Source organism: Candoia aspera, chromosome 13 (genome assembly GCF_035149785.1).
Source record: "Candoia aspera isolate rCanAsp1 chromosome 13, rCanAsp1.hap2, whole genome shotgun sequence".
Taxonomy (NCBI): domain Eukaryota; kingdom Metazoa; phylum Chordata; class Lepidosauria; order Squamata; family Boidae; genus Candoia; species Candoia aspera.
The window spans coordinates 9,327,533-9,354,726 of NC_086165.1; the positions used below are offsets into that span (position 1 = coordinate 9,327,533).

At 41.2% G+C, this 27,194-nt stretch overlaps 1 protein-coding gene across 9 annotated transcripts in view; it reads left to right on the top strand.

Annotated features, from left to right (window-relative positions):
- SEMA6D (semaphorin 6D) overlaps positions 1-21,956 on the top strand; it is a 65,633-nt gene extending 43,677 nt beyond the window's left edge. For 2 of the 9 annotated variants that reach the window (XM_063313892.1, XM_063313893.1), the window contains exons 9-19: positions 1,912-2,000; positions 4,927-5,144; positions 5,253-5,384; positions 6,450-6,605; positions 8,191-8,364; positions 9,335-9,475; positions 9,569-9,646; positions 10,898-10,989; positions 11,365-11,421; positions 13,468-13,635; positions 17,577-21,956. In XM_063313892.1, the coding sequence (XP_063169962.1) occupies positions 1,912-2,000; positions 4,927-5,144; positions 5,253-5,384; positions 6,450-6,605; positions 8,191-8,364; positions 9,335-9,475; positions 9,569-9,646; positions 10,898-10,989; positions 11,365-11,421; positions 13,468-13,635; positions 17,577-18,883 (2,612 nt within the window). In that variant the 3' untranslated portion in view covers positions 18,884-21,956. The remainder of the gene's footprint in view (positions 1-1,911; positions 2,001-4,926; positions 5,145-5,252; positions 5,385-6,449; positions 6,606-8,190; positions 8,365-9,334; positions 9,476-9,568; positions 9,647-10,897; positions 10,990-11,364; positions 11,422-13,467; positions 13,636-17,576) is intronic. The other 7 variants (XM_063313894.1, XM_063313898.1, XM_063313896.1 and 4 more) reach the window with 7 other exon arrangements.
- Positions 21,957-27,194: the final 5,238 nt, after the last annotated feature.

A 27,194-nucleotide genomic window follows, 5' to 3' on the forward strand; every position in this document is an offset into this window, starting at 1 on the left:
ATTACCTGTTGGGCTCTATGCGGCACAAAGACTCCAATTCTTTATGATGTCCCAAATGATCAGTTTTGTTTTGTTGTTTATTCGTTCAGTCCCTTCCGACTCTTCGTGACTTCATGGACCAGCCCACGCCAGAGCTTCCTGTCGGTCGTCAACACCCCCAGCTCCCCCAGGGACGAGTCCGTCACCTCTAGAATATCATCCATCCATCCTGCCCTTGGTCGGCCCCTCTTCCTTTTGCCTTCCACTCTCCCTAGCATCGACATCTTCTCCAGGCTGTCCTGTCTTCTCATTATGTGGCCAAAGTACTTCAGTTTTGCCTTTAATATCATTCCCTCAAGTGAGCAGTCTGGCTTTATTTCCTGGTTTGATCTTCTTGCAGTCCAAGGCACTCTCAGAATTTTCCTCCAGCACCACAGTTCAAAAGCATCTATCTTCCTTCGCTCAGCCTTCCTTATGGTCCAGCTCTCACAGCCATATCAGACAAGGCTCTAAGTCAGTTGAGAGAACCCAATATCTGCGATTAAGAATTTTCTTCCCTTTTAATTGATTTTGTGCAGAGATGAACAAATATTTGGTGACTAGGGAGCACATTTTAACATTTGGGGGAGGGCAAAAACCACAGTGGGTGAGCCAGTGATGCAAAGCAAGTGATGCCATGGCACACATGGAGAAGCCCAGGATTAGCTATATTTTCCTGGGTTTGGGGAAGGAGTTTTGTTGAAGTAGGGAGATTATATTAAGTTAGCCTATTTTAAGGCTTACAGTGCAGTTTTCATCTCTTTCCCATCTCTTAAAAAATAAAGGAGAGAAAAGAAGACAAACAAAAAAGAGGAAAAACACAAGTAAATAAAATTGACGAGCACCATAAAATTAAGTAAATTAGTGTAAATTCTCATTTTAAAACTACAGATCGTTTTAAAATCCACTTGATGCACAAGTATCAGCAGTAGTAATCAGACATATTTGAAATAGAAGGCAAAATGAAAAACTACAGCCTTGGTTTGTTGATTAAAAATCTATCTTTATTTAATAAATCTATGGCTTAAATGTTAAAACTTGATATTAAGAGAAAATTTAACTTTTGGATGTGTTGCAACCACATGGATAGAACTGTGGTCCAAAAATGGTTTCCATGTGGTTTGAGGCAGTTGTGGTTGGAGGGGGGCTTAAGGGGTCGGCAAAGGAGGGATTTGTAGTTGTGTTCACTCTGGGTACTCATGCTGCCTGCGCCTGATTATTAATATTCATATTCTGCTCTTAAGTGGGACTGCAAGTGGCCCTCCATCCAAGGGTTTCACTAGGCTGACACCTTCTTCATTTCAACAATGGCGTGTTGTATCTTCTTATATCATGCTTATTGTGATGATTGGGTTATATAACTGTCAGTCAAAGCATAGCAACGCAGGGCCCTTCCTCCCAGTATCTCTGGAGGGAGAGTGGAACTGAGGAGAGAGGGATTTGGGAGGTGGGCAGAAGAGTGGGTCATCATTCACAATGTGATTGTGCTGTTCTATAGCTTCCCCCTCGTCTACCCAGCTGGGTTACCTCAGATACATATAAAGAAACAGAGAAGAGAAATAACAGAATTTCCTGATCAGGAAAGGGTTTTGTGATAACAGTAAAACCAATGCATCTTTAGAGTTTTCCCAGGGTTAATGGGATTATGCTCTAATTTGGGAGGAAGGGAGGGGTGGAGAAGGAAGGAAGGAAGGAAGGAAGGAAGGAAGGAAGGAAGGAAGGAAGGAAGGAAGGAAGGAAGGAAGGTCGGTCCCCAGCAGAGACATACACAACAAACATCACCATCCTTTCTAAGACTAGTAGTAGATTTAATCAATCAGAGAAATTCATTTTTTTTTTAAACCATCATGAGCAAAATGTTTTGACTCCTCTTCTTTTCCTTGCATCTTTCAGAGCCCCATTTCCTTCACGCCATTGAGTACGGGAACTTTGTTTATTTCTTCTTTCGAGAGATTGCTGTGGAACATAATAATTTAGGCAAGGTAAGAGTAAATGCAGCTGCTTGTTACGATGATAAGTGGCAAAGTCTCCCAGTGATTTCTTGAGGGCGAAAACAAGATGCTTACAAAGGCATGGCCTGTCTTCATTTGTTTCTACAAGGGTGGCATTTTCATACTTTGGATTGTTGAAGGAGGCAGTGGAATGTCCCTCTTCTTTTTCTTTTTTCTTTCTCTCTTTTAGTTTACCTTGTTGTTACCTTGTTGTCGAAAGCAGGACATCACTTTCAGCTACATTTTGATGCCTGTGGTTGAAAAACTAAATAGGAGCCCCACAGCCATGGGTGAAAACCTTTCTCCTCATTTTGTCTCTCTCACAAGTCACATTTATTGTTTATTTTGTTTTCTGTTTTTCTTTAACATGTACAAATAATACAGTGGAGGCCTTAACATTAAGTATTCAGCTTAAGACAGAAATCCTTATTGTACAACAAATACTTTGATGTAATTTGCAGTTTTTTATTAATGCTAAATTTAAGTTTGAGAACCAGTTTGGTGTAAGTTAAGCCACCAGGCTAGAAACAAGGAGACCATGAATTCTAGTCCCGCCTTAGGCAAGAAGCCAGCTGGGTGACTTTGGGCCAGTCACTCTCTCTCAGCCCTAGGAAGGAGGCAATGGCAAACCACTTCAGAAAAGCCTTGCCAAGAAAACTGCAGGGACTTGTCCAGGTAGTTGTCAGGAGTCAACACTTACTTGAAGGTACACACACAAAGATTAGCTTTGGATGTAAAATGTAAACAACCTTACACCTAATAACATTGACATTTCAATCATAGTTAACACTGATATAAACCTCTTATTTTTCTCTATCTTTAAAGGTTTAAGTTACCTAAACATTGAAGTGTTAATAATCTCTAGTCAATACTACCACTGTGTTGAAATCACATATAATACATTTTTTTAAAAAAAGTCACATTCCCCAAGAGACATCTCTTAGGTTCCACATGCCAGTGCTAGGTAGGGCTGAAGTAAATGTGTAGTTTGGAAAGAAGATAAGATGGGTAACAATGTCCATTCCATCTTTTTCTGATGCGTTTTTTTTTGTTGTTTTTCACCCTTTCACTCCCTCTCCCAAGGGGCAGGCTGTAAGGAAGGGAGCATTAGTTCTTACACCAGTTTGGCCCTTTGCAACAAGGTTTTGAAATTAAGCCAAGGGACAAAGCTAAAATGACCTGTGCAGGTTGCTCTACACAAAAACACACAGATGTATACAATCATAGCATTCAATTCTTTGCCAATTTTTCTCTTTAAAATGAACTTTATTTTAGTATGGACCCCACTCTCATATGCCACTATTGCCTTGTTTCATAGTTTGTGAAAGTTGGTCCTCCTCAACAAGATAGATTTGGCCTAGGACATCCTTTTTTGCTGACTGCATTTAATCATGGGTTGGGAGACTTCTACACAGTAGGTGCTGCCTGTTCCCTTGAACGTTGTTCATTTTTATTGTACCCATGGTCCTCAGAGCTCAGGGCAGCATGAACAACCCCTCCTCTGTAGTCTCATAACAGCCCTATCTATTTATTTTTATATTGCTATAATCTCATCATAGCAGACTCTGGGCAGTTAACTTCGTAAGACATAAAAACCATAATAAAATGTGACAATTAACAGTAAGTATGAAACCTCATAAAACAACAACAACAATCTAACCAACCAAAATCAAAACAGACCCCCTCCATTGTTCCCCCAAATCCCTCCCAATCAATTCCATCTTAACTAACTTTTGAATTACCAGCAGAATATAATGAGGATAACAGCCAAGGTAAGTTGCATGGCTGAGCAGAGATAAGAGATCTAAATCTCCTTGCTCTAAGGCCATTATTCTTGCTACTTTGCTAAATGACCTGTTCTTTTACTGCCTCTTCCCTCCCTCTTCCTGCTCTGCACACTGCTTTTCGGATTTTGCCAGGCTTGTGTGTATGCATCCAAATGTATATGTCAAAACTCAAAGGCCAAAAACTTTATTAAATAAAGGAAGATCTTTCTGAAGTCACCCCACATTGAGGACAGGAAGATCTAGACCAAACTCCCTTATTTTCTCTCCAAAAAAGGATATAACCATTGCCATACTGCCTAACCACTTGCTTTGCCTCTTTGTTCAGCAACTGGGAAATCAAGAAACCCCAGTTGGGATGCAAGGATATTTGGGAAGGCAAGGATAGTTCATCTAGATGCTACCTGGTTGCTGAACCATAATCAAACCATGCTTCCTTTATTTCTGTGGACTTGGCCTAGGACAGAGTTGCGTAAGTGAGGCTTGAGGGCATATGTGTCACACACACCTCAAAAAAACCCTACCTTAGTTGTGGCCCTTAGAGCCTCTCCCAAAATTGTTGGCAATTTGTAATCTTGAAAATGTGAGAAGGGGTAAATACATTGAATTAGAATTACAACACATGTAATGTTTGTCCTGGCCCCATCAACTTGTTGGAATGTAGCTGGCATTCCACTCAAAAGCCAAGTGCACTGTGGTGCACCTCCAGCATAAACACTCTGAAACTGATAGATATAGAAAGGGTGTGTGAATGACTCCTGATCCAATCCAAATCAAACCAGTTCAGATCTTGACTTGATTCAAATATCCAAACAGGACTGTTTGGATGAGATGGATTTAGTGTGGATTTCCAAATCAGTCTCAAATTAAAACATGTTTCTTTTCAGGTCATATTCTGAATGCTACCTTAGTGACAGTGTGCATAACCATAAGTTGCCTTCAAGTCATTTGATTCAACAGTCCAATTTGACTTTCCAATTCAAGTTGGAGAATCAACTCAATTGAGAGATTCAGCAAAACCCTTTTGAACTGAATCTCCAAATCAAAGCTTTGCCTACTTGTTATCTGTCTACCTACTTATCTTCTTAATCAAGGTTTTTGTTGTTGTTGCTGTTCTTGCTGTTCCCCTTCAGGCTGTGTATTCCCGTGTGGCTCGCATCTGCAAAAACGACATGGGAGGCTCTCAGAGAGTACTGGAAAAACACTGGACATCATTTCTGAAAGCCCGTCTCAACTGTTCAGTGCCTGGGGATTCATTTTTCTACTTTGATGTACTACAGTCTATCACAGACATCATTGAAATCAGTGGCATCCCAACCGTTGTCGGCGTTTTCACAACACAGCTGAACAGGTGAGAGAGGAGCAGCCCTACATCAAAAAGGAAGTCCTCCCATTCGCTGCTGGCACTAACTGCATTGCCCAGCTTTTTCTGACAACCTCTTCTGTGGGTCTTTGGCAGCATCCCTGGGTCAGCAGTCTGTGCCTTCAGCATGGAGGACATTGAGAAAGTCTTCAAAGGAAGATTTAAAGAGCAAAAAACCCCAGACTCTGTTTGGACAGCTGTACCAGAAGACAAAGTTCCGAGGCCAAGGTAAAATATTTGTATATACTGTACAGGCTGTGCAAAGCTTCACTGCAGTGATTTGATTCAAAGGTGATTTAATTGCACAGAACTGCACATGGACAGAAGACACTTATCTCAAAGCAAAGGGGCTTATCAAGGCATCAACCCCACATCTACACTTAGAGAGTGAAATCTGGTGCCTCCAAGGCTTTACATTAAGCAGATGACTTTGCTCTGTCACTTGAAGTTCATCTGAAAGCCGTCACAACTACTCAGCACTGGAAGAGTTTTGCTTAGCAGTAGGAATTCACTACATCTTGCATAGGCAAAGTAATTTGACTAGAGTGCAGGTAGAGAACCATCTAAAGAAGCATGATTTTTCAGTTGCTGGAAATTAAAAAAAAAATGGAAGAGAGAGAAGGCCTGTTTGCTCTTCCTCTGTAAGATCAGGCAAGGGCCTAGAGAGTTTTCTTTGTTCTTTTTCTTCTGATCAATGAACCGCTCCAAATGCTGAGATAGATCTCAGAGGTCTTTTCACAGGATGGCCATCAAATGTGAGACATCTGATATAAGATCAGTTTTGGGGATTTGAACAGCATTACCTCTCTAGAAATTTTCTAGGAATTTGCACCCTGCCAGGTAAATATTCTGAGTGCCACCTTAGTGACAGTGTGCATAACCATAAGTTGGAGGCAACACTTTAAATTGCTCTGGTTTCCTAGAGCAGGTTTTGCCCTAAGTCCTAACAAATCACTGTGCTCCAAGAGATTAACCGTATTATGGTTTAACATAATGGTCTGATTCACTCAACTTGCTGAGGCAATGGCTGAATTCCCAAAATGCTACTAACTAAAATTACTAACTCCTCAACCATATTTAGGCTTAGATTAAGTGTGTGGTACAAATCCACCAGCAGTGTTGTTGGAAGAATCTGGGCTCAAACAAACAATTTGCCAGGCCATTTGCTCAAGCCCTGTCTAAAATGATTCTAGAGCAGCAGTTTTCCTTTGGACCCTGATTCCCCCCACCCTTCAGCCTTTTTGCCATTTTTATTGTAAAAAAAAATAGGAAAAAATGTTGCTTTCCTTTCAGACCTGGTTGCTGTGCAAAACACGGCCCAGCAGAGGCTTACAAAACCTCCATTGATTTCCCAGATGAAACGCTTTCTTTCATCAAGTCCCATCCTTTGATGGATTCCGCCGTTCCATCTGTCATCGAGGAGCCATGGTTCACAAAGACAAGAGTCAGGTGAGAGGACAGGGAGGGACGGCTAAGACACGAGGCCAAGTGGGCAGCAGTTCTGAAATAGTATCCAACTCCAACCACAATGACAGACCACTTGGAGCCCTTCTGCACAGACTTGAGAGAATGAATTTTGCAGATTCCCTTGCTAGAGATTGAGTGTGATAGCCTGCCCTGGTAGAAAAAGAGGGCTGGATGTGCAATAAGAACTCTCAAGCAGTTTCAGAAATCTCGTTAAGTGTGTGAATCTTACTCCATCCAATCAAAACAAATATTTGTAGCTCAGGGTTGAACTGTGGAGTCCTTGGTGCTCTCTGAGCCTTGTTGTTTTCTTGCAGATGTTTCATTGCCAGACTAGGCAACATCTTCGGAAGATGTTCTGAAGATGTTGCCTAATCTGGCAATGAAACGTCTGCAAGAAAACAACAAGGGTCTTATTCCATCCATCTATATGCACAGGCATTTGTAACCTGTTCATTGGGGTGCCATCACAATAAGACTCTGGGCAGAAGACCAGGTTAGCTCCCCACCATGGTGCGGTTTGCTTCCCAGATTTGGAGGAATTGAAGTGGTGCACACATTGCCATTAAAAGGGGTTGGTATAAAATGAGCAAGTGTTGCATCTAAAATTAAGGAATGGTCCTCAGCAAGCAAGACGAATTTAGTAGTTGCAGTAGCTATCTTTATAAGATGTTGTTTGCCCTGCTGTTCTTGTGGTTGGTTTTATTTCCTGGATAGTTTTAAACTTAATGTGTACATTTTCAAGTGTATCGTAAGTTGTTGTGATGTCTTCCAAACCAATCTGCAGCCCGGATTCAGTTTAAGTGTATGTTCCATACGGACCTACTTGAGCTTTAAAACTGGCATCAGGAACTCAGTTTTCCAGCCCCTCATTAAACAGAGACTGGTGAGCATTAATCAGATTGCTGGGTTCTCAGATGTGTGATTCTCTCCAGGGAGCAAAAGGATTAACAACTCCCTTCCTTTTCAGTTTAGCATCTCATGCTATCCAGTTCTAGCTGGTTTCAGTGCTACCGTTATGATTATTTTTTACTGTTCTGTTTGTTATTGTTATTATTGCTATAATGTGTACTTCTTGTTAGCCAATTAAACATTTTTTGGAAAACAAGTTATAGTTAAGTTAAAACACACACACAACTGCTCACCTTCCTGGTTCTCACCAGGATTGTACAACAGAGGATGGCTGATTAATGCAGATGACGTGAAGAATGGAATTTTATAACTATTAAGCATGCTGTTTTTTCTTTCTTTCCCGAGTACAAAATGTGTTGTACTCATGACTAGCAACCATTAGTTGATTAGTGTTGTGGCTGCTGCTATCAAAACACAGCCTACCCACATACAACTGGCAAAAGCTGTGATACTTCTCTTTCAAACCTATAGAAAGCAAGCTTTTGGAGGGTGGCCTTCCTTAAAAAAAGTTGCGCCTGCCCCAGATAGAATCTACTCCCCATCATCCATGCATTGATCTCCCTGAAAATCCCATCATGCCTGCAAAGTGACATAGGATGTGAAGGTGGAGAGAAGATACACAGAGCAATTGTGATGAGAGATGTCTTGATCTTGACAGGTATCGGTTGACTGCAATTGCAGTGGATCATTCAGCTGGCCCATATCAAAACTACACAGTCATCTTTGTGGGCTCTGAAGCTGGAATGGTGCTTAAGATCTTGGCAAAGACCAAAGCTTTTTCTCTGAATGACAGCATATTACTGGAAGAGATTGATGCTTACAATCATGCAAAGTAGGTCTTATTTTATGAGAACTGCTCCAAAACATTTTGTGATGTCCTTCCTGTTGGAGTCACTTTTACTGTTAGCCACCTGATTGAAAAGTGTTTTTCCTTCCTTCCCCCCGCCCCAACACTTCACTCCATGCTGTCATCTCATCCCATCTAGTGATGCCTAGTAGTTAAAGGAATGTGTGTTTGCATAATTTAAAAACATATTTTGGGCATGTTTGTGTTGAAGTGAGCACGTTCTATTTCCATGTACATATGCATGGACATGCCCTGGTATATTACAGATACCCCAGAACTGTGCAGGCATATCAACCTCCTCTTCTTATCCTCTGCTAAAAATAAACAGTTCCACTGTACTGTAGAAAAGCCAATGAAGTCATTAGTAATGATCAAGATGGTAATTGCTAATGAAATTCCTGGACATTTCATCAGATCTTCTGTTTTCATAACTTAACAGCAATTGGCCTTATCTAGAAGTCTAGCTAATGGAAATTGCTCTCTTGAGGGACATATTTTGGTGGTAGATGCAGGAATGAATAAAATGTTGAGGCTTTGTTAGGGTTGGGAGGCTAGTGGTTTGTCTTAGTTTGGTTTGTGCTTTTTTGTCCCTTCAACATAAAAACTTCCTCTTCTACCACCCAGGCAACTTAAAGAGATGTAGAAGTTTCACCATCCATCACTTTAATCTTGGAGTTGTACTTTAAACCAGTGGTTTCTCTGTCCTGTGACTATGCCAGGCCTCCCCAACATTTCACTGTTCTTTGGGCTGGAGGGTACAAAATTGGAGAAGGCTGCCATATGTCTTCTTTCAACTAATTGTGGTCCTCAAAACCCATGTGGGAGAAGTGCTTTTCCTGCTTTTAACAAAGTAATTGAAAGACAAAATAACCAGTGTCAGTGTAGGCTGGAGATGATAAGCATCAGCAACTGGATTCAAAACAAGTAAAGGTCTCAACCTTCCTGTGTCCCACAGATGTAATGGGGATGGTGAAGAGGACAAAAAAGTCATCTCTCTGCAGCTGGACAAAGAGCACCATGCGTTGTTCATTGCATTCTCCAGCTGCATCATTAGAATTCCCCTCAGTCGTTGTGAACGTCATGGATCATGTAAAAAGTAAGCCCCTGCCTTCCCTTCACATTCATGCCATTGGTTGTGCCACGCTTCCAAGACAGTGGATGGCTAATATCTTCATTGGTTTTGCTATAGGACTTGCATTGCTTCTCAGGACCCTTACTGTGGCTGGTTGAACCATGGGGCCTGCGGAAGAGTGAGAGCGAGCATGTTGTAAGTAGAGCAGTTTTGGTTTTGGTTTTACATTACAACACAACAGGTTACCAGAATGTCACTCTGCCCCATAAAATACTTTAAACTTTAATATACTAGAATAAGCTTTGAAGCCCTAAAAAGCTTCCAGTGAGACATTCTTAAGTCTTCAATTACACCAACTCACCTTAGAGACTTGCCCTCTGGATCATCTTTAATTTAGACTCAAGTGGTGGGACAGAAATCTTCACTGACACAGATATCTCTTCATGAGGAAGCATGACAGGCTCCCTTCATGCTTGATGATACTCTCTTGTTCCTGAATTTAAGCCTATTGTTGTTACTGTTTCTTCCTTTTTAAGATTTCTGGATGCTGTTCATTTTTATGTAATTTTTATGTTTTATTTTCTTGTTTGTGTTTCCATGAAAATCTCTTTGGGAAAGGAAACGAAGGTGACACCACTGGGCTAGGTTAGCTCAAGCTTGTATGTGAACTGAAGACCAGTTGGGGGGGGGCAAATCCAAAGTTTATGTGGCCCAACATCCAGTGAATGTGAATAAAAATCTCAATTCACATTTGTTTCAGAGCAGCCCGTCATTTAAAACAGTTGTTGTCCAAAACAGTACCTCCATTCCTGGCCTTTCCCTAATCCCAATTTCCATAATTTTCCATTCCATGGTTGTGGCACAGTAGATGATGGCAGAGGGGGGGGCCTACCTTCCTCCAGACCAGAAGCTCTCCATGTGTGGTAGACAGAAAGATATTTTGTGATGCTGCTTTGTCAAGAAGTAGCCTATAGATCAGAGATTCTATTAAGCAGTTTAATTGCTGGTAATTTGGGTCATGGTTTAATGGGAAGATCCCTAGGGGAAGGGCAACAAAAATAAATGCCAACTGTGAGCTAACACCAAAGGCCTTGTTAGAGTTGGCCTGCATTCGTTAGCTGTGAACTGTGTGTCAATACACACATTCTTAGGCAGCCACCACTCATCATTGCATGGATCATGATCAAGAAGACTACTCAACACTGCATGGAACATGATCAAGAAGACTACCTACTAAAACAGGTAGATTAATGAGCTAGGTGAAGTTACTAGAAATGAATTCTCCCCTTCATTTTCTGTTTAACATATCAGTTCTTGAGTCCAGTGTCCACCTCCATTCAGAAACAGTAAATGAATACATATTGCAGTTCCTGCGTTTCTTTCAAGGATAATGTTGATGATGCAACAATCATTGTTGGTTTTCCCAACTAATGCTGTTAATTGCAGGTTGTCTTTGTTTGTTTCATACAACCACAGCACTGGAGGGTATGAGCAAGACGTGGAATACGGCAACACTGCCCAACTGGGGGATTGCCATGGTAAGCTCACCCATCTTGGACACCAGCTTGAGAATGCAGCATGGTTTTGTTTGTGAGCCACACTGTGGCGTGGAAGATCATATTAATGGCACTGAGCACCGCCCTCCCCTCCCCTCCCGTTAAACTGAAAGCTGTTTGATCTTGGGTGGTGGATTTCTTTGATCGTCTTTTTCTTAGCCATCACGCTCGTTCGTGAAGGTCCACAGCCACTTTATTGTTATACTGATCCTTTTTTATTTTTTCCTGTTTTTCCCCCCCTTTTGGGTAGCCAGTTGTATTTTATGTTCTGATTTTTCTGTTGCTCAGGCTTGGAAAATCTTTTGCTTTTCCTTTTGGTTACTTTTCACTGATTACGTGTTCCTTTAATTCTTTTAGAAATTTTGCCTACTACAACTACACCAGATTACAAAATATTTGGCGATCCAACATCTGGTTAGTTTTTTCCAATCATTTTTTTCCTTCCCCGATTAATGAAGCTTTTCTTTCCTTCAGTTTGAACATTTTCAGCTCCCTTTTCTTTCTTTCTTTCCTTCTTTCCTTCTGTTTTCATGACCTTCCTTCCCTTCGGGTGCAGTTGGCGATCTTTCACTTTTCCTTTTTTAATTTATATTTTTGCTTTTCTGCTTTTACTCATATTCCCACTGATGGCCAAGATAAAGCCAGGACTTTCTGGCTCACTCAACACTTTTCACCTCATATAGCTGCATGTTTAACAGCTCATTATTAGTTGAGGTACTTCTTTTATTCACCCACAAATCTGATCAACATAGATGAGATTCTTGTTGCACAAATGTCCACTAAGCTGCTACTCTTTCCACCCTCCACCCAGTCATACATTTTTGAATGCTAACCACCTCCTTGTCATTATTCAATAGATGGATGCCTGCCTGATTCTCCCTTTCTTATTTCTCCTATGCCTCCCAGTTCCTTTTTAGCAAATACGCATTTTCCAAAATGTGTATTTCTGTGTTTGAATTGTGTTGATTTCTCCAATTATTAGCATTTGTGCTAATAGATTATACTTGGCATTATATCTTCAGAGGTTGTACGTGTGGGTTTTTTTTTTCTTTAAAACAAAAACTGTAGAGAAAATAGGGAAAAGGATGGGCAAGATGTGATCTTTTGAGCCACTGGGAATGCACTCACACCAGCCCAGGAATCATGATTCTTTTCTGGATTAGATCCTGAACTGCTATTGGAATGATTGATGAGCTCAGATAATTTAATTAATTAGCCATATACATAAAGCACCCAACCTAAGCATCCCATTCTAAGCATAGCTTTGATCTTTTAACACTTATTTAAGATGAGAAACTGTACAGTAGTATTTTTTTAAACAAAAAATCTGTGTGGTTTTGATCCTGAGTGTAGTGACCAAAAAGTCAAGTGACCTGTTAGCCCTACAAGGTAGACCAGACGCAAACACCAACGTCATGAATACTAAAACTACTTTTATTATAGGGTTACAGTAACAGAATCTTGCAACTCTGAACGCGCCTCTCCCCTCCCTGCCTTTATCCTCAAGAGAACTGGGGAGGGTCAAGTCTGAGACGCTTTCTCAAATTACATCTCTGCCCCAGACTCAGATGTCTCTTATCTGACCGTTGCCTTGGCTGCAACTCTTCCTCCTCTTCCTCAAGGTCATTCTCCCAGCCCATTACTTGACCTTAGATTTGAGGATTGTCCCTTGGATATTGAGATTTTATTCTAAGATGCTTCAATTAATGAATTAATTAATTAAATCTGCAAATTCCTGCAACCCATCCTCTACCCAATTTAAAGTCCCAGTTCTGGCCTCGGCTGTTGCAGAAGAGTACTGGAACAGCAGTGCATGGAGCATAACAAATATCGCTCGCTAGTTTGAATTTCGATGGCCATCCAAATACTGCAGCTATCCTGGATGTTACATGGAACCACAACAAATAAATGCCATGAGGAAATGGAATGTATTGACTCCCTTGGACGTGATGCCATAGTTTTTAGGTGCCTTTTATAGTCACAGTTTTTAGACTATAAGCCTTGGACTGTTTTATGGCAACTCCCACACAGGCTTATGCTGAGCCTGGAGAAATTCCATCTCTGACATCTACTTGGACAGTGGTCATGCAAGAAAGGGCTTACCTAGAGGGTGCCTGCCAGCAGAAGTTGACAGTGGTGAGCAAAGTAGATAAATAAATTAGATTTTGCCTCTTGACATTGTCTATCTCATTTCAAGCAGCACAGTCTAATAATGACAATCAGTTGTATTTAACCGCCTTTCCGAACTTTAATTTTAATCTGATTTGGACATTAATTCATAAAAGCGACATAGTGCTTTACTGTCTCTCCTTTTCCTCATACAATTCCCATTAAACATCTCCTTCTAAATATTATTTAGCAGCCATTGAGTAAAACCAGCCGTGGATGAGGGTGTTAAAAAGAGAAGAAAAAGAAAAGCAACTGTAATGCACATTAATAAAAATCTGTTTGCCACCACAGACATGGCGTTATCCTCAGCTTCCATTACCACAGTGGGAAGTATCCCAGTTATCTCGCCCAAAGTGATTGGTTCCTGGAAACCTAAAGTGACTGGCTCTCGGAAATTTGTAGCTCAAGATGACCCAAACACTTCTGATTACTCTGAACCTTTATCAGGGGTTCCAAAGGGTAAGGCCGAATCAGGGAATCTATTACAGTTGAAAGGAAACCTGATACCTTCAGCAGTTTTCAAAGATTAAATCCATAAGCTTGGTACTTGCCAGTGGGTATGCAGAGGGGCCTGTGTATAGATCAAAGGCAGAGTGACAGAGTGGCTAAAAAAAGAACCCAAAAGGTGGAATGTGGATCTGAGGGAACAGCCAAAAGACAAGATGAGTTTCATAGCTCGTGTCAACCAACTACTGTTCTTTCTTTCCTCGCCAGTCAATATTCTCAGGTTTATTGTTGTTTAGTAGGAGCATGCATGCTTCAAAAATAATTCAGTAGAAGTGCTTTGGGGCTTCTGTTAGCACAGCACAAGATACATAAATACAGCTGCATCACTTCAGAGCCTGAAGTAGGATGCTACTGCTTTAAGAAACAGAGAAGCACATCTTCCATATCAGTTGAGAAAGATGCAAGGCCTACTCTTTTGCCTACACTGCTGTTATATGCATGTTTGCTTAGAAGTAAGTTCCACTCACCTCAGGTAAGGCATCCTTAGGTTGACCAGCATTGTACTGCCTTTCACTGGCTTTGTTGCAATGGTGTAATAAGGTAGCTATTCTAGGCTTGTCAGCTGTGCGTTACCTGCAGATGGACTCCACTGCAGTCTAGGGTATAATAACATTTGGTCCCAAAATGACAGAGGTCTTGGGTACCTTAAAGGCTCAACACAATTATTGGGGCCTGCACCTCCGTACATTGGTTACAACCTTCAAAGCAGTAAGACTGCAATATGCTGAAGACCCCTTGAACAGATATTTCTGGCAGAAACAACTGTGTGTTCATGTTCGAAGTGCCTGAATTCATTCAACAAGTTCACCAGATCATCATTGTTATTACTAACAAGACCTTAATCTCCCTGCTCAAAGAGGCAAGCATGTTGAACAGCAAAGAATTTGTGAAGAACAGGTGTGGCCATACAGTTGTAGGCAGGGTCTATTTTGACAGCCCAATGTGTGCTTAAGGGGGATGGGGGGGAGAGACAGAAGATAACCTGGAATTCTACATATATTCCAGTACCAACCATGTGGGATGAAATGTCTTACATTCTGATCAGAGTCCAACCAATCCATGATTTTTTACCAGAGAAGAGAGGGTAGCTGTTGTGGAATCATAGTTAGGCAACAGAAATCAGATAGACCAGGCTTTAGCTCAAATCTCCATTCTGTCACTAGCTCCACAGGATTACTTTTGACCTCTCTGTCTTGGTCTCAGACCAATCCAATTGTGAAATTGGATGATACAAAACTGGATTGCGAGGAAGGCAAAAATGAGACCACCATCTCAATGTGCACGGTGTTTCTGTGATGTGATCTGGACAGAGGTCGAAAGTCACCAAGTTAGCTTCTTGTCTGGGTACAAGTTCAAATCCAGGCCTCAGTTATCCACTCACCTAAACTGCCTTATGTTTGCAGACCTCTCAATAGGTAGTGCTTATTTGCACACACTTGTCCCTATTTTCTCCTTCGTTTAAATTATCAGGGCCTTGTTTGCATTTTATTAATCCCTGGAAGTATCAGGTTTCCTTTCAAGCCTTCTGACAGTGCATTCATTCCTTTGCTTCAGGTGTTTTATAGCTTGAGTGTCCTTTGAAGTCAATCAGTCTTTGTCCAGGTTTACTCACAGGCTCTTGATCATACCTGGTGGCACTTCTTGTCTTCTGCCTCTCTGTCCTTATCTCATCCCTTCTTCTGCACAAAGCCATTAAAATCAATAACCCTGAACACATTTAACTCTCTTCAAAGGCCTTGCCTCTAACAAATAACAACAACAATAATAATAATAATAATGCTCCTCTTCATTTTCAATTTTCCACATGGTGTGGAATAACACAAGTAGATGCATTCTCCAAACTAACCGTTTCTTAACAGAGTGATGTCTGTGGCTGCCTTAATATAAACAAACAATAAAACTGCTGTCAGAAAAATGTGTAAGCTCCAATATTTGTGTGTGAATTGCCATTTTAATTGTTCTTCCTGTCTAAATTAGATCTGTTTTATATTTTAGAAAAACTAATACCTCTTATTAATCAATCATTTTTAAACCAGTGTGAGATTCCAAATGTACATTCCTTATTCAAGCATAAACCATAAAAATATGAAATCTTTACTTCTTTTTTTTAATCTGCAGAGAACCTAAGAAAAAGTTACAAAACATTCAGTTGGAGGAGAAGCATAGCTCTATTGATACAATGAGCAAATTATATATATAATTTGCATACTCCTATCTCACATTTGATTTCTAATTTATGAGTCAGGCACGGAATTGCAAGAGAAATCCTTCCATGAGTTATTAATTGCAGTCTGGCAGAGTAACACCTTCTAACCTCAATTTTCCAGCAGAAATTGTTGAAGTTAATAACATACAAGCTACTGTTTGTGAGTCTTAAAAGGAGACTTGGGGACAGAAAGAGAGTAGATTGGCAGAATATCGCATTCTGAAAGTTCTCCAAGCTAATCAACCCAGAGGCAAAAGTCACGTCTTTTATCAAAAAACAAACCGACGTCTCTGTATGCTTGCCAAAGCCTCTAGTTCTGAGAAGCTGTGGCAGGAGACCCTCACATCAGCCTTCATTTTGCTCTGCGCTCCTGCAAACTAAAAACTGGAGCCATCACTCATGCACCTTCACAACAGTGCCTTGATTCTCTACTCTAGCAGATGTTCTCTCTGGTGATAGTTGCTTTGCTTGAAGTTAGAGGACTAAGAGCAGAAAAAAGCGGCCACCAGAAAGAAAAAGGATGGAAAACAGCTGATCTTTTGATGTCCTTCATGGCACTGCTGTAAGGATGTATTAGCGCACTCCTGTTGGGCATTCATAACTAGATAAGAGTTAGTTCACATCTCGTTAGCTTCAGATAAGTGACTGTAATGGCTATGAAATCCAGAGTGTGAAACAGTCATAGAGCAGGAATGCTCCTTAGCTCAAGTACTCTTAGTAAAAGAGTAACTCAAGCCAGCTATTGGTTCTCCTGCTTTGGACATGCATTGCTTCATGTCTGCAATCAGTTTTTGAGTACTGGCTAAGAAGGAGGAGGCCAGAAAGAATGCAGAATGGCCCTGTTGCAGCTCAGAACCAAACGCAAACCTATGCCATCTCTATTCCATGCCGTTTTGCTAATCTCACAGCCCAACATACGGTCAGTGCAGTATTCCTGAAGAAGTGGGTACCCTGAACTAGGCCAAGTGTGCAAAAGCCTTGATCTGATTGAAAGATCAGGCACGTCCTCTCCAAAATTTAGAAGGTTACCCCAATGGGATTGTTCTTATAAAACATAAGTACTTTCCCACTGTTCCATTCATTGCATAGACCATACCCTTTTCCTAGGATGTACAGTATGACATTGCAATGTCTATGTGAAACTCTGGAAGCAGACACCAAGAAAAATCCACCACGTGCAAGAATAATAAATCTAGGAATAGCAATGATTTGACTTCTGAAGCCTAGCCTCAATGTGTTTATTTGGCACTTATGAGGGCTGCTTCATATCTTGGAGACACTTTCAGCAAGATCAAGCCCTTTCAGAATCCATTCATTTCCATTTGTTCCACCATAAACATGAAGACACGGGAGATCATGTGCTAGATCATGTCCATTTTATCTTTAGGCTGCACCTGGGATGGCTGGCTGGCTGGCTGGCTGGACTGAGAGAGAGAAAGAGAGGTTTTAAGCAGTAAGGATTCGCATATGTATTTCATAATGCATATACACCATTGGGATGCAATTAGGGGTGCTCCTTGTGGAACACCCCCTTGTCCAAAGTGATGTAATTCCTTGTATATCTTCCAGATGCCAAGTTTCTGTTAGGTGCCCTTAGGATTGCAGCCCAAAATAGCAAGCTTTTGTCTCATGATTTTATAACCCCAAATACACTCTAACCCACCCATCATGTGTGTGCTTGTCATAGGTGTGAGGTGGGAAGTCCAGTCGGGTGATTCCAACCAAATGGTTCACATGAACGTCCTGATTACTTGCGTCTTTGCGGCTTTCCTCCTGGGAGCATTTATCGCTGGAGTGGCTGTTTACTGTTACCGGGATGTTTTTGTGAGGAAGTCGAGGAAGATTCACAAGGATGCTGAATCGGCTCAGTCCTGCACGGATTCAAGTGGGAGTTTTGCCAAACTGAACGGCCTCTTTGACAGCCCTGTTAAAGAGTATCAGCAGAATATTGACTCGCCCAAACTTTATTCCAATCTGCTGACCAGCCGCAAAGAGCTGCCCCCGACTGCTGACACAAAGTCAATGTTGATGGTGGACCACAGAGCCCAACCACCAGAACTGGCCGCTCTTCCAACCCCAGAATCAACCCCAGTGCTGCAGCAGAAGGCTTTGCAGGCCATGAAAAGCCAGATGGACAAGGCCCAGAACAACCTCAGCGCTTCAAGAAAAGAAGCCCCCTTGAAGAGTCCTCAGTTTTTTCCCTCCAGTCCCCCACCCCATTCTCCTCTAAGTCATGCACATATCCCCAGTGCAATTGTTCTTCCCAATGCCACCCATGATTACAATATGTCCTTCTCCAACTCTAACGCGCACAAAGGGGACAAAAAGATGCCGAATGTGGATCACCCGCTTGCTAAGTCATCAGGCAAAAGAGACCACAGGCGATCGGTGGATTCCAGGAACACCTTGAATGATTTCCTGAAACATTTAAACGAAACCCCTAGCAATCCCAAAGCCATTATGGCTGACATTCAAGTAGCTCACCAGACTTTAATGTTGGATTCCATGGGCAATGTGACCGAGGTCCCCCCCAAAGTCCCCAACCGGGAAGCATCTTTATATTCTCCTCCATCCACCCTGCCACGAAATAGTCCGACAAAACGGGTGGATGTCCCCAACACGCCGGCAGTACCAATGACCTCTTTAGAAAGACAAAGGGGCTATCACAAAAATTCTTCCCAGCGGCATTCTATATCAGCCCTTCCTAAAAACTTAAACTCCCCAAATGGGATGCTGCTGTCCAGGCAGCCTAGCATTAACCGGGGAGGATATATGACTCCCACCGGGAGCACAAAAATGGACTACATCCAAGGGACACCGGTCAGTGTCCACCTACAGCCTTCCTTGTCTAGGCAAAGCAGTTACACAAGCAATGGAACACTTCCTCGGACAGGGATAAAGAGGATGCCCTCTCTAAAACCAGATGTGCCACCCAAACCCTCCTTTGTTCCACAGACGCCTTCAGTCAGACCACTGAACAAATACAGTTACTAAAACTTGCTTAATCAATCCAGAACTTGGGGCAATGGTGCAGGACAGATGGAAAGACTCTGACTCGCTTGTCATGGAGGGCATGGGGGGAACCGAATTTGGGGGCAAAGAGGCTGTTTTAGCTCCATCCGCTGGTTTTGCCTGGTACACCTGGCCCAAAGCAAGACTCCACTTGCTAGATGCATTACAAGAAGGGAAGGGCTGGCCACTGCATTTCTTGTGTTGGGAGAGTAGGAGAGATGTAGCACAAAAGGACGGGACTCCGTGGCCACTTTCAAAAGAGCTGTTTAGAGTACTTAGGGAGGAAGCAGATCCGTGAACAAAAATACTTGAAAATAAGAATAATTAAAATAAGAATAAAATGGGGTTTGTTTTAGACTGCCATACTGTGTAGTCTTCCCATGAAATGTGAACGATTTACTATGTATGCATTTGCCTTGCCTCTTGCACAAATATCAGAACAAGAAAATGTCTCAATAAGTATGTTGGTTAAGAAGCAACGTGCTGAACTTCAGTCTCTAGTCCAACTGTAGCATTTTTATTTTTGCCTCCAAAGGACAACAGTTTGTTTTATGGCACAGATAAAAAAAGGGGGGGGGAATGTTCATGGGGTGCGTGTGAGAGTGGGTGCATGCAAGTGTGTGAGAAAGCCTTGAATCCTAGGAGGTACTCGATTCCATTGCGTTGTCTGAATAGGAATGTTTACATTTGTGACGGAACAAGACCTTACCAATGGCTTCAACTCTGGCACTCTTGCCTTGCAAAGATGCGCTGCAGAACTCATGCACCAGGCTTTGTGATATTGATTGTGGCATAACACACAATTAGGTGCAATGTGAAACAGGCCAAACATAGATACTCAAAGCCAGGCTGCCATAGAGTTAGGTATCTAATTTCCAAATGTCATTTTAATGGGTTTCCATTGACCCAACCCCTCTATTTAGTTTACTGTCCTTCCAGACATGAAGTGCTGAAGCCATTCAGTATAGAGGTTCTCAATCTTCCCAAATTTCAGATTCATCTTAATGAAGGAAAAAGAGGACATTCCCATGGAGGAAAATACCCCAAACTTCTGTTTTTCAAATGCAAAGAGTTGATCCATAGCTTCATGCAGTCTTTTTCCACCATCTGTCTTAAGCTAGTGGGAAGTAAAGGAGAAACCACATTGTCTTTTATGTATCCAACAACATGTTCAGGAAAAGCCTGAGAGGGGATAAGAAGGTATGTTTGCTGTTGTGCATCTCTGATAACTGCTTACATCATTGTAAGGCAATTCTTCTCACTTTTAAAGAGCTCTGTTGAACTTAATGAGTATGTTCCCACAACACACTAAGCCAGTATTCTCTAATCTGGTCTTCTTCCAGATGAGCTGGGACTACAATTCCCAATAGTCCAACCTGGGCTGACTTAGAATTCTGGGAGTTGTGGGTACAACACATCTTGAAGACACTAGGTTGAGGAAGGGTCAACTGAAACAGCAATAGGCAATTAGGAGCTCTCCAGATAGTGCTAAGCTACAAGTCCCAGCATCCCTAGGAAGCATGGCCAATAGTGAATGGTGAAGGATACTGGAAGTTGTAGTTAGTAATATCTAGTTGTCTACCCCTGCATGAAGCTCTGTGGCTTCTTCCCAAGTTTTGAAACTGTACCATTCCAACACTCATGGTAGGAACCAGCAGGTACAAGCAATGTTCTCCCTGTTGTAGCAGAAGTTGGCTTTGGATATCATGTGAACACACCCAAATTCATAAGTGTTCATAAGTGAGGGAGGATAAATATGACAAATTCCCCATAATACAGCCATCCCCCAATGTCTTAGCAGGATCCATCCATCAAAATTCAACAGAAGCACAGCCCATATTTTCAGCTTGTGGTTTCTCTGAAGCCATGCCAATATTGTAAATATTCTATGTGTGAACTTACTCAGATCTGTGCATTTTGTGCCTTATTCACAAAGAATGATTTTTTTTTAAATCACTTACTATTAAAATCCTGTCAAGTGTTCTCTGTAATAGTACATCATAAACCCCTGAGTGCTGTAAGTTCTCTCTGCAGTGTCCAAAAACATGAAAGGAAGGAGCAGGGAGGGAAGGGATTAATATTTTCTGCAGAACCATTCATTATCCATGAAAAGGTAATCTATAAGCCAAGGAAGTAGCAATCTTGCTGTGCTAAATCTATAAACCCTGAATTGCTTAAGAATCAAACTGTTACAATGGGAAATTGCATGAGGTTTCTAGGATAATACAACCCAGCTGAAGTTGCATATGGTAGTTTGCTACAGTGTGTGCTTGTAGCTGATTGTCAACTCAGATGGGGATCTTAGATTGTGTATGATGTTCCACCATTTGGTTGCTGAACACTGCAGCCTCCGTAGCCAACCGCTCGTTGACAGGTCAAATGACTCCCATGCAAAAGATCTGTTTCTATTATAAGTGGAAAAAAAAATACGTTTTTAAAGGGATTGTTCTTTAATATAGACAATTAAACTTTTCCAATCTGTAAGTCAAGCATTACTTCTCCCCCCCCAAATACCACAAGTAATTTTCCTTAAAATATCTCAGCCTTGCAACTAATACCTTTTAAATTTATTTTTAAAAAATCAAATGGCAAAAATGTAATTGACGTCACTTTACAATTATTAATGAGTAATACATACTTGTGTAAAACTGAAACATAAGTGTTATGTGAACCCAAATAACTTTTCTGTAACATTGTGCTGCCTCGTTAGATGGTAATGTGAGTCATCTCAATATTTCTGTTGAAACCTCTAACATTCAACATAGTCTTTATTCTGTTAATTTATAATTTGTGTTGGGTTTTGTTTTTTAAAATAAACACATGCTTTATCCATTTGTGCAAAGGTAAATGCAGATTGTATCTTTTTTAATGGTACAGCTTAAAAAAGTAACCCTAAAAACAAAAGGAGAAAAGACGAGAAAAGCTGCTCTATACAAGCTATGGAGTACTTTAACATGTATAGATATCTTGTAAACTTGTATTGTGGATGTGTAAATAATACGTCCTTTGGGTTTTTAACACCGCATGTAAAGATAAAATAAACTCTTCAAAAGTAGCATGCATCTCACATCTCACTTGATTGTACAGATGGGCAGAGTGGGCACCAATCATCAAGGGCCACCCTTGGTGGAACATAGGCAGCAGTGGAATCTGGACATCCATGCCCCACCCATTCCCACTGCTTTGCAATGGAATTGCTCTCCAGTGGCTGACCCATCTGCTGCTGTGAGGAATCTTTGCTGGTGGGGAACTTCACTGCATGTTTAGAAAACCCCTCCTAGCCAACAGGTCTTGTGCCTAACGTCCTACAAGCGTATTGATCTTTGCAGCCATCCTATTTCTAAAGCATCGGTGTGGGCAACTGCATTTACCTCTGTGTCTTTTCACTGTTCATACCTGATGCATAAATAGCACGAGACATGCAGGGATATATACTTGGAGACCTCACCAATCACACACAGTTCTTCAGACCATTTGCAACATATTAGGGCCCCACGTTTTGCAGATGCTCACTCTTCTAATACCTGACAGCCCCATCTCCACAGGAGAACTGAGCTCCATTCACATTGTTCCCTTAAGCACAACCACTGTTTATAGTTAATAAAAGAGACCTGCTTGCAAATCTAAGGAGTTGCTGAAGGCCCTTTCAAGTCTGGAACCAGATCACCATACAGGATTTAAGCGCAACCATTCAGAAAGAAGCTCTCAGCTAGTATCTAGATCTGATTCTTCTGAACAGCCAGGACCCACTTCAGACCACAAGGATACCATCTTGGCATCTCCCCATCCCCCAAAATAAAAATGCATGTAGGAAACCAAAACTTAACATGAGCAAATAAGGTTCCAGCTCCTTTTGTTTTTATTTAGGTACAGTATGTATTTCTTCTGTACACCCCTAAGCAAAACACATTATTGTGGACATGCCAGGGTCCTGGCCTATACAAGTCCATGGAAATAAAAGCCTTAAGGCTTCTCTGTGCTCAGATAATTATAAAAAAGTTTTCAAAGCTTAAGGTCAGGAGGCTAATGTGGTTCTACTGAGATGCCTTGTCAGAAGCTGACCTTACCCAGTGCCAAAGACAGCAAGCAAAACTTTTTCCTTTGTTTGCCTTACCATCCCTAGAGCATACAGGCTCCAGACTGCAAGACACCTCATTATCCTCTCTGCTAAACACACAACCTTCGTCAAAGACCAGGAACTGCAGTGGATGATTCACAAATGATGTACTGAGGATCTTTACACACTCCTCTTTCTCCAAAGGGGTCCCCAGCTAGCCCTTCTCTCATCAAGGCAGGCTAATGGGGTCTGACCTGCTTAACCTGAAGAAAAGAGGTACTTCTGGTTCACTCTCCCAGCCTTTCTTAAGAACAGAGGCTCCCATGGCTACAGATAGCTTCTCAAGGCCTTGGATGTCACCTCCAAAGTTCCTTCAAATTTGGTGAGCATATTGAACATGTTAATACAATAGAAGAGAGAAAATACTAAATGCACAGAGAGTCATCTCATTAATTAACTGTGATGTTCATTCATTTCAAATGTCAATGAAATTTCATTTTTGTCCAGATCCTATCTTCAAATATGCCCTTCCCAGTACTGCTAGGACTAACAGATGCCGTCTGCAAAAAAACCGGACAACTAGATGGCAGCAAAGTACAAAAAAAAAAAATTACTAATTGTCATCATCTAGTGGTAACCTGAAGCTTTGCACCCCAGATGTGGTTGCCCTTTAGTATACCATTCAAAGGCTCAATCCTGACAGAAATTTGTGTGGGCCCAGGCCTACGCTGGAGTCCTCCAGATGTTTCAAGGTCTGATTGGCTGGTAAATGGGAGTGAGGGGTTGATCCAACATATTTGGAGGACACTAGGTTGAAAAATACTATATTAAGCCATTCTTTGCACTCCTCTATAGGAACAGCATTTGATTTTGTGTTAGATTGTCACTTGAAGGGTCAGCAATCCTAACTTTTGTAACCTTGTAGCCTTGAGAAAGAACTACAACTATGACTTTAATCCAAACCTGGTATTTCACATGAGGCTAAGTTTTGCCCCAAGTGCCCAATAGAACACCCATTTCTTGGAGGTTCAAGCAGAAGCCTCATTGGCAGTTAATCCCTTGCATATTTATTGTCAAATTTATGAATTTTCTACCTGGGGAACTGAATATATAGAACTGGATTTTCTGCTGTCATAACAATGTGAAATCACCCAGCCCAATTCCAACATGCTAACTGGCCTTTGTGTGTCAGATCAAGAGTCATACTCCAGAATCTGGCAGCTGCCTATTTTATACCTGCTACATGATCTCAGGAAAAGATGTGGCTACTTTAAAGAGTTGCAGAAAGGTGTTGACAGCCCTAATTGTTAAATGGTGCTAGGGTTTAATAATTTCCCACTTCTGACACATTCAAAGACTTCATATGCACACTGGAGGCTTTGGATCTTGTCCTTATGGCTGCAGGTTCTGCTTTCCTTGACTTCTCAGAACCCAGCTAGATGCATCACCATTCTCAAAAGAGGACCAGGTTGATGAACCTAGCATTTTAGATGCCAAAGAACCAAGCCTTAGTGCCAGCATTGAAAGACCAGATGCAGATCTTACAATTCCTGATTGAAATACAGAGGATTCCAGCCCAGAACTGAAGGTAAGGCCTCTTAAAACTTGAGCATACAGGCAGAGCTACAGGCAGGTAAAGAAGTAGCTAGCAGAAGGGGAAAAGACTTGATGAGAACTGAAGCTTTGCAGAGTTGGATGCTAGCAAACTCAAATCTGCTTGGCTTCACTGCACCTGGGTAGGGAATGCAGAAGACTTGGATATTTAAGACTTCCTTGGAGGATAGATTCTTTGCTAAAAGCCTTATTACTTATTAAATGTGTACACTGTTGACTCTATTACCTTCATGAAAACTTACAGCAATGTGAGCATAGTACAATAGAATGTGTTTGGTAATGGTAAATGAAATAACTCTAGCTAGAATATTACCAATACATAGCAATAATTAATAATTATTATGGTTCCAAAATAATAATTTTGGTTCCAGATGGAGTAGCTCAAAGCTGTATCTCTTCTGATTGTCTATGTGAATTCTTTGATCTCTGGGTCTGCAGAATTGTTAACCGCTTAACCCCTGAATTGTGTTGCCAGATCTGGAAAGCATGCTAGAAACTTGACTATTGTTATTGCTGGATTACTTGCAACTCTGCTGAGGACTCATTTACACATTGATGGCTAAGCACGATAGTAAGTAGACTGCTTTATGATTACTCAGAGTCTTATGCTGGAGTCTTATTAGACAGAAACAATTAAAGCTTCAAGTCTGTGGTTATCTGGGAGAAAGCCCCCTTCAACTTTGGGGATGTTTTTATCTTGGCAGACATGGATAAGAATTTATAGCAAGACTGGGAATAAGCCCATCATCTCAATGAAACTTACTGTACTTCAGGGTAATGATTTACTGTTTGGCTGATTTTCGCTTTATTTACTGAAAATGGGTATGGCCAAACTTTGGGGCTGCACTACATGGGAGATGGGGTTCAAGGACTGCAGGAAACAAGACAGTGAAGCCAAATTGGCAGGATTGTGACATCAGTGAGTAGGGCTGGGAATCTGGGGAGAAGAGAGACTTCTTTGTTTTTCTGCATCAGGCTTATTTGAAGGTTCTAGCTATAGTTTATTGGTCAGTTTTCTGCCTCCAGTGGTAGGACATGTCATCAATTTTCAATAATTATGGTCAGAAAATTGCTCCAGAAATGGGTCTCAGAGGCCTGTTTGGTTTCCTTCCTTCTGATAGATCCATTTGAGTATCTTTTTTGTCCTTCATTGTTCCCAAAACTGGTGTAACTGAGAGCCCAACATCCTCATTGTTCTGTTGAGTATACTTCTGTTAGGCCTTTATACTAATTTCACACCCAATGTAACATATTCATGGACACTTGTAAGATTCTAAATATTTTAGAGTATAATTACTCTCTTTCAAGCCACTTCTGTGAGTGTGTGTGTGTAGTATCCCTGCAACTAATGCCAGCAGCCCACAAATGGACCACTGAGACTTTTTCACTCTGAGTACTAAGGGACTCATTACTCTATAGGCAAGTGGTATAATAGACAATGAAAGCTATTACATTCCATCACATTACTGTGACACTACATTCAAGTAACTGGAAAGTTTAAGATTGCAGTCCACAAGGCAACTCATCCAAATGGAATAAATTAGTCATTTCACTTAAATTAATGGCAGGCATTTTGGCCACTGTGATCAACTGCCTGTTTAATTCCAGTTTAACAAGAAAGCTATTCTTTAAAAAATATCTAATAACTAGTCCCTTTCCTCTCCAGAGATGTTCACTAAATTTAGTTTTATTTCACACAAAATAATAGTCGCAGATGACTGCTTTGTACACAGCCAGGGGCCATAAGGTACTTGGTGACTCAGCTGAGCATGTGGATTGCCTCAACCAAAAAGCAGGACCAAATAATAGGAAAACGGTGGATTAATCCCTACTTGTGTACCAGCCTTAGTTTTACAGCTACATCTAGTAAGAGGGAAATGGGTGGTAGAGTTGAGAAAATAGACTACCCCACTGAAGTCATCAGATGGAGAGATTCCATATGTTGTAGTTGTTGCTAATTTAGTTTATACACTTAACTTTCTACTCTGTGTATGTGTAGAAAGTCTCTTTAAAGAAATAAGCTACTACACCATTGATTAGGATGCATTATTAAAACCTTTCTTCCTATGAGGGGTTCTTTTATGCATTCATGTTTGATGAAAAAAAGCAATCATCAGTCTTATGGATTTAGTATCACACATTCAAGCTCTCATAATTGAAATTAAGTATTTCAACCGAATTTCCATAACTAGCAGACACAAAAAAAGGTTTGCTGCTTTATATAATGCCCTGAATCAACTGTAAGTGAACAAACAGTTACACCACCCCACCCTGCCTATTTCTTGGTCTGATCCTAGAAATAAAATGCATCAATCCACGCAAGGGTCACCTGAAAAAGTCCAACCCTAAATTTGTACGCCAAAGAACGTGCTGGTTGGATGTAATCAAAGCAGACACAGGCCAAAATATAAAGCAACTGAAAGAAGCTGTACAAGATTGGAGATCACGGAGGGAGCTGGCTTATGGAATTGCCAAGGGTCGGATACGACTGAATGGATCATTCGATTGGAAATTTGTATGTCCACTCTTTGAACCCTTATTTTGAGGCACAAGTATCTCCAGTAGTGATATTGTTTATTTCTTAGATTGCTTATCCTAACATGCTAACTCTGTGTGTATCTA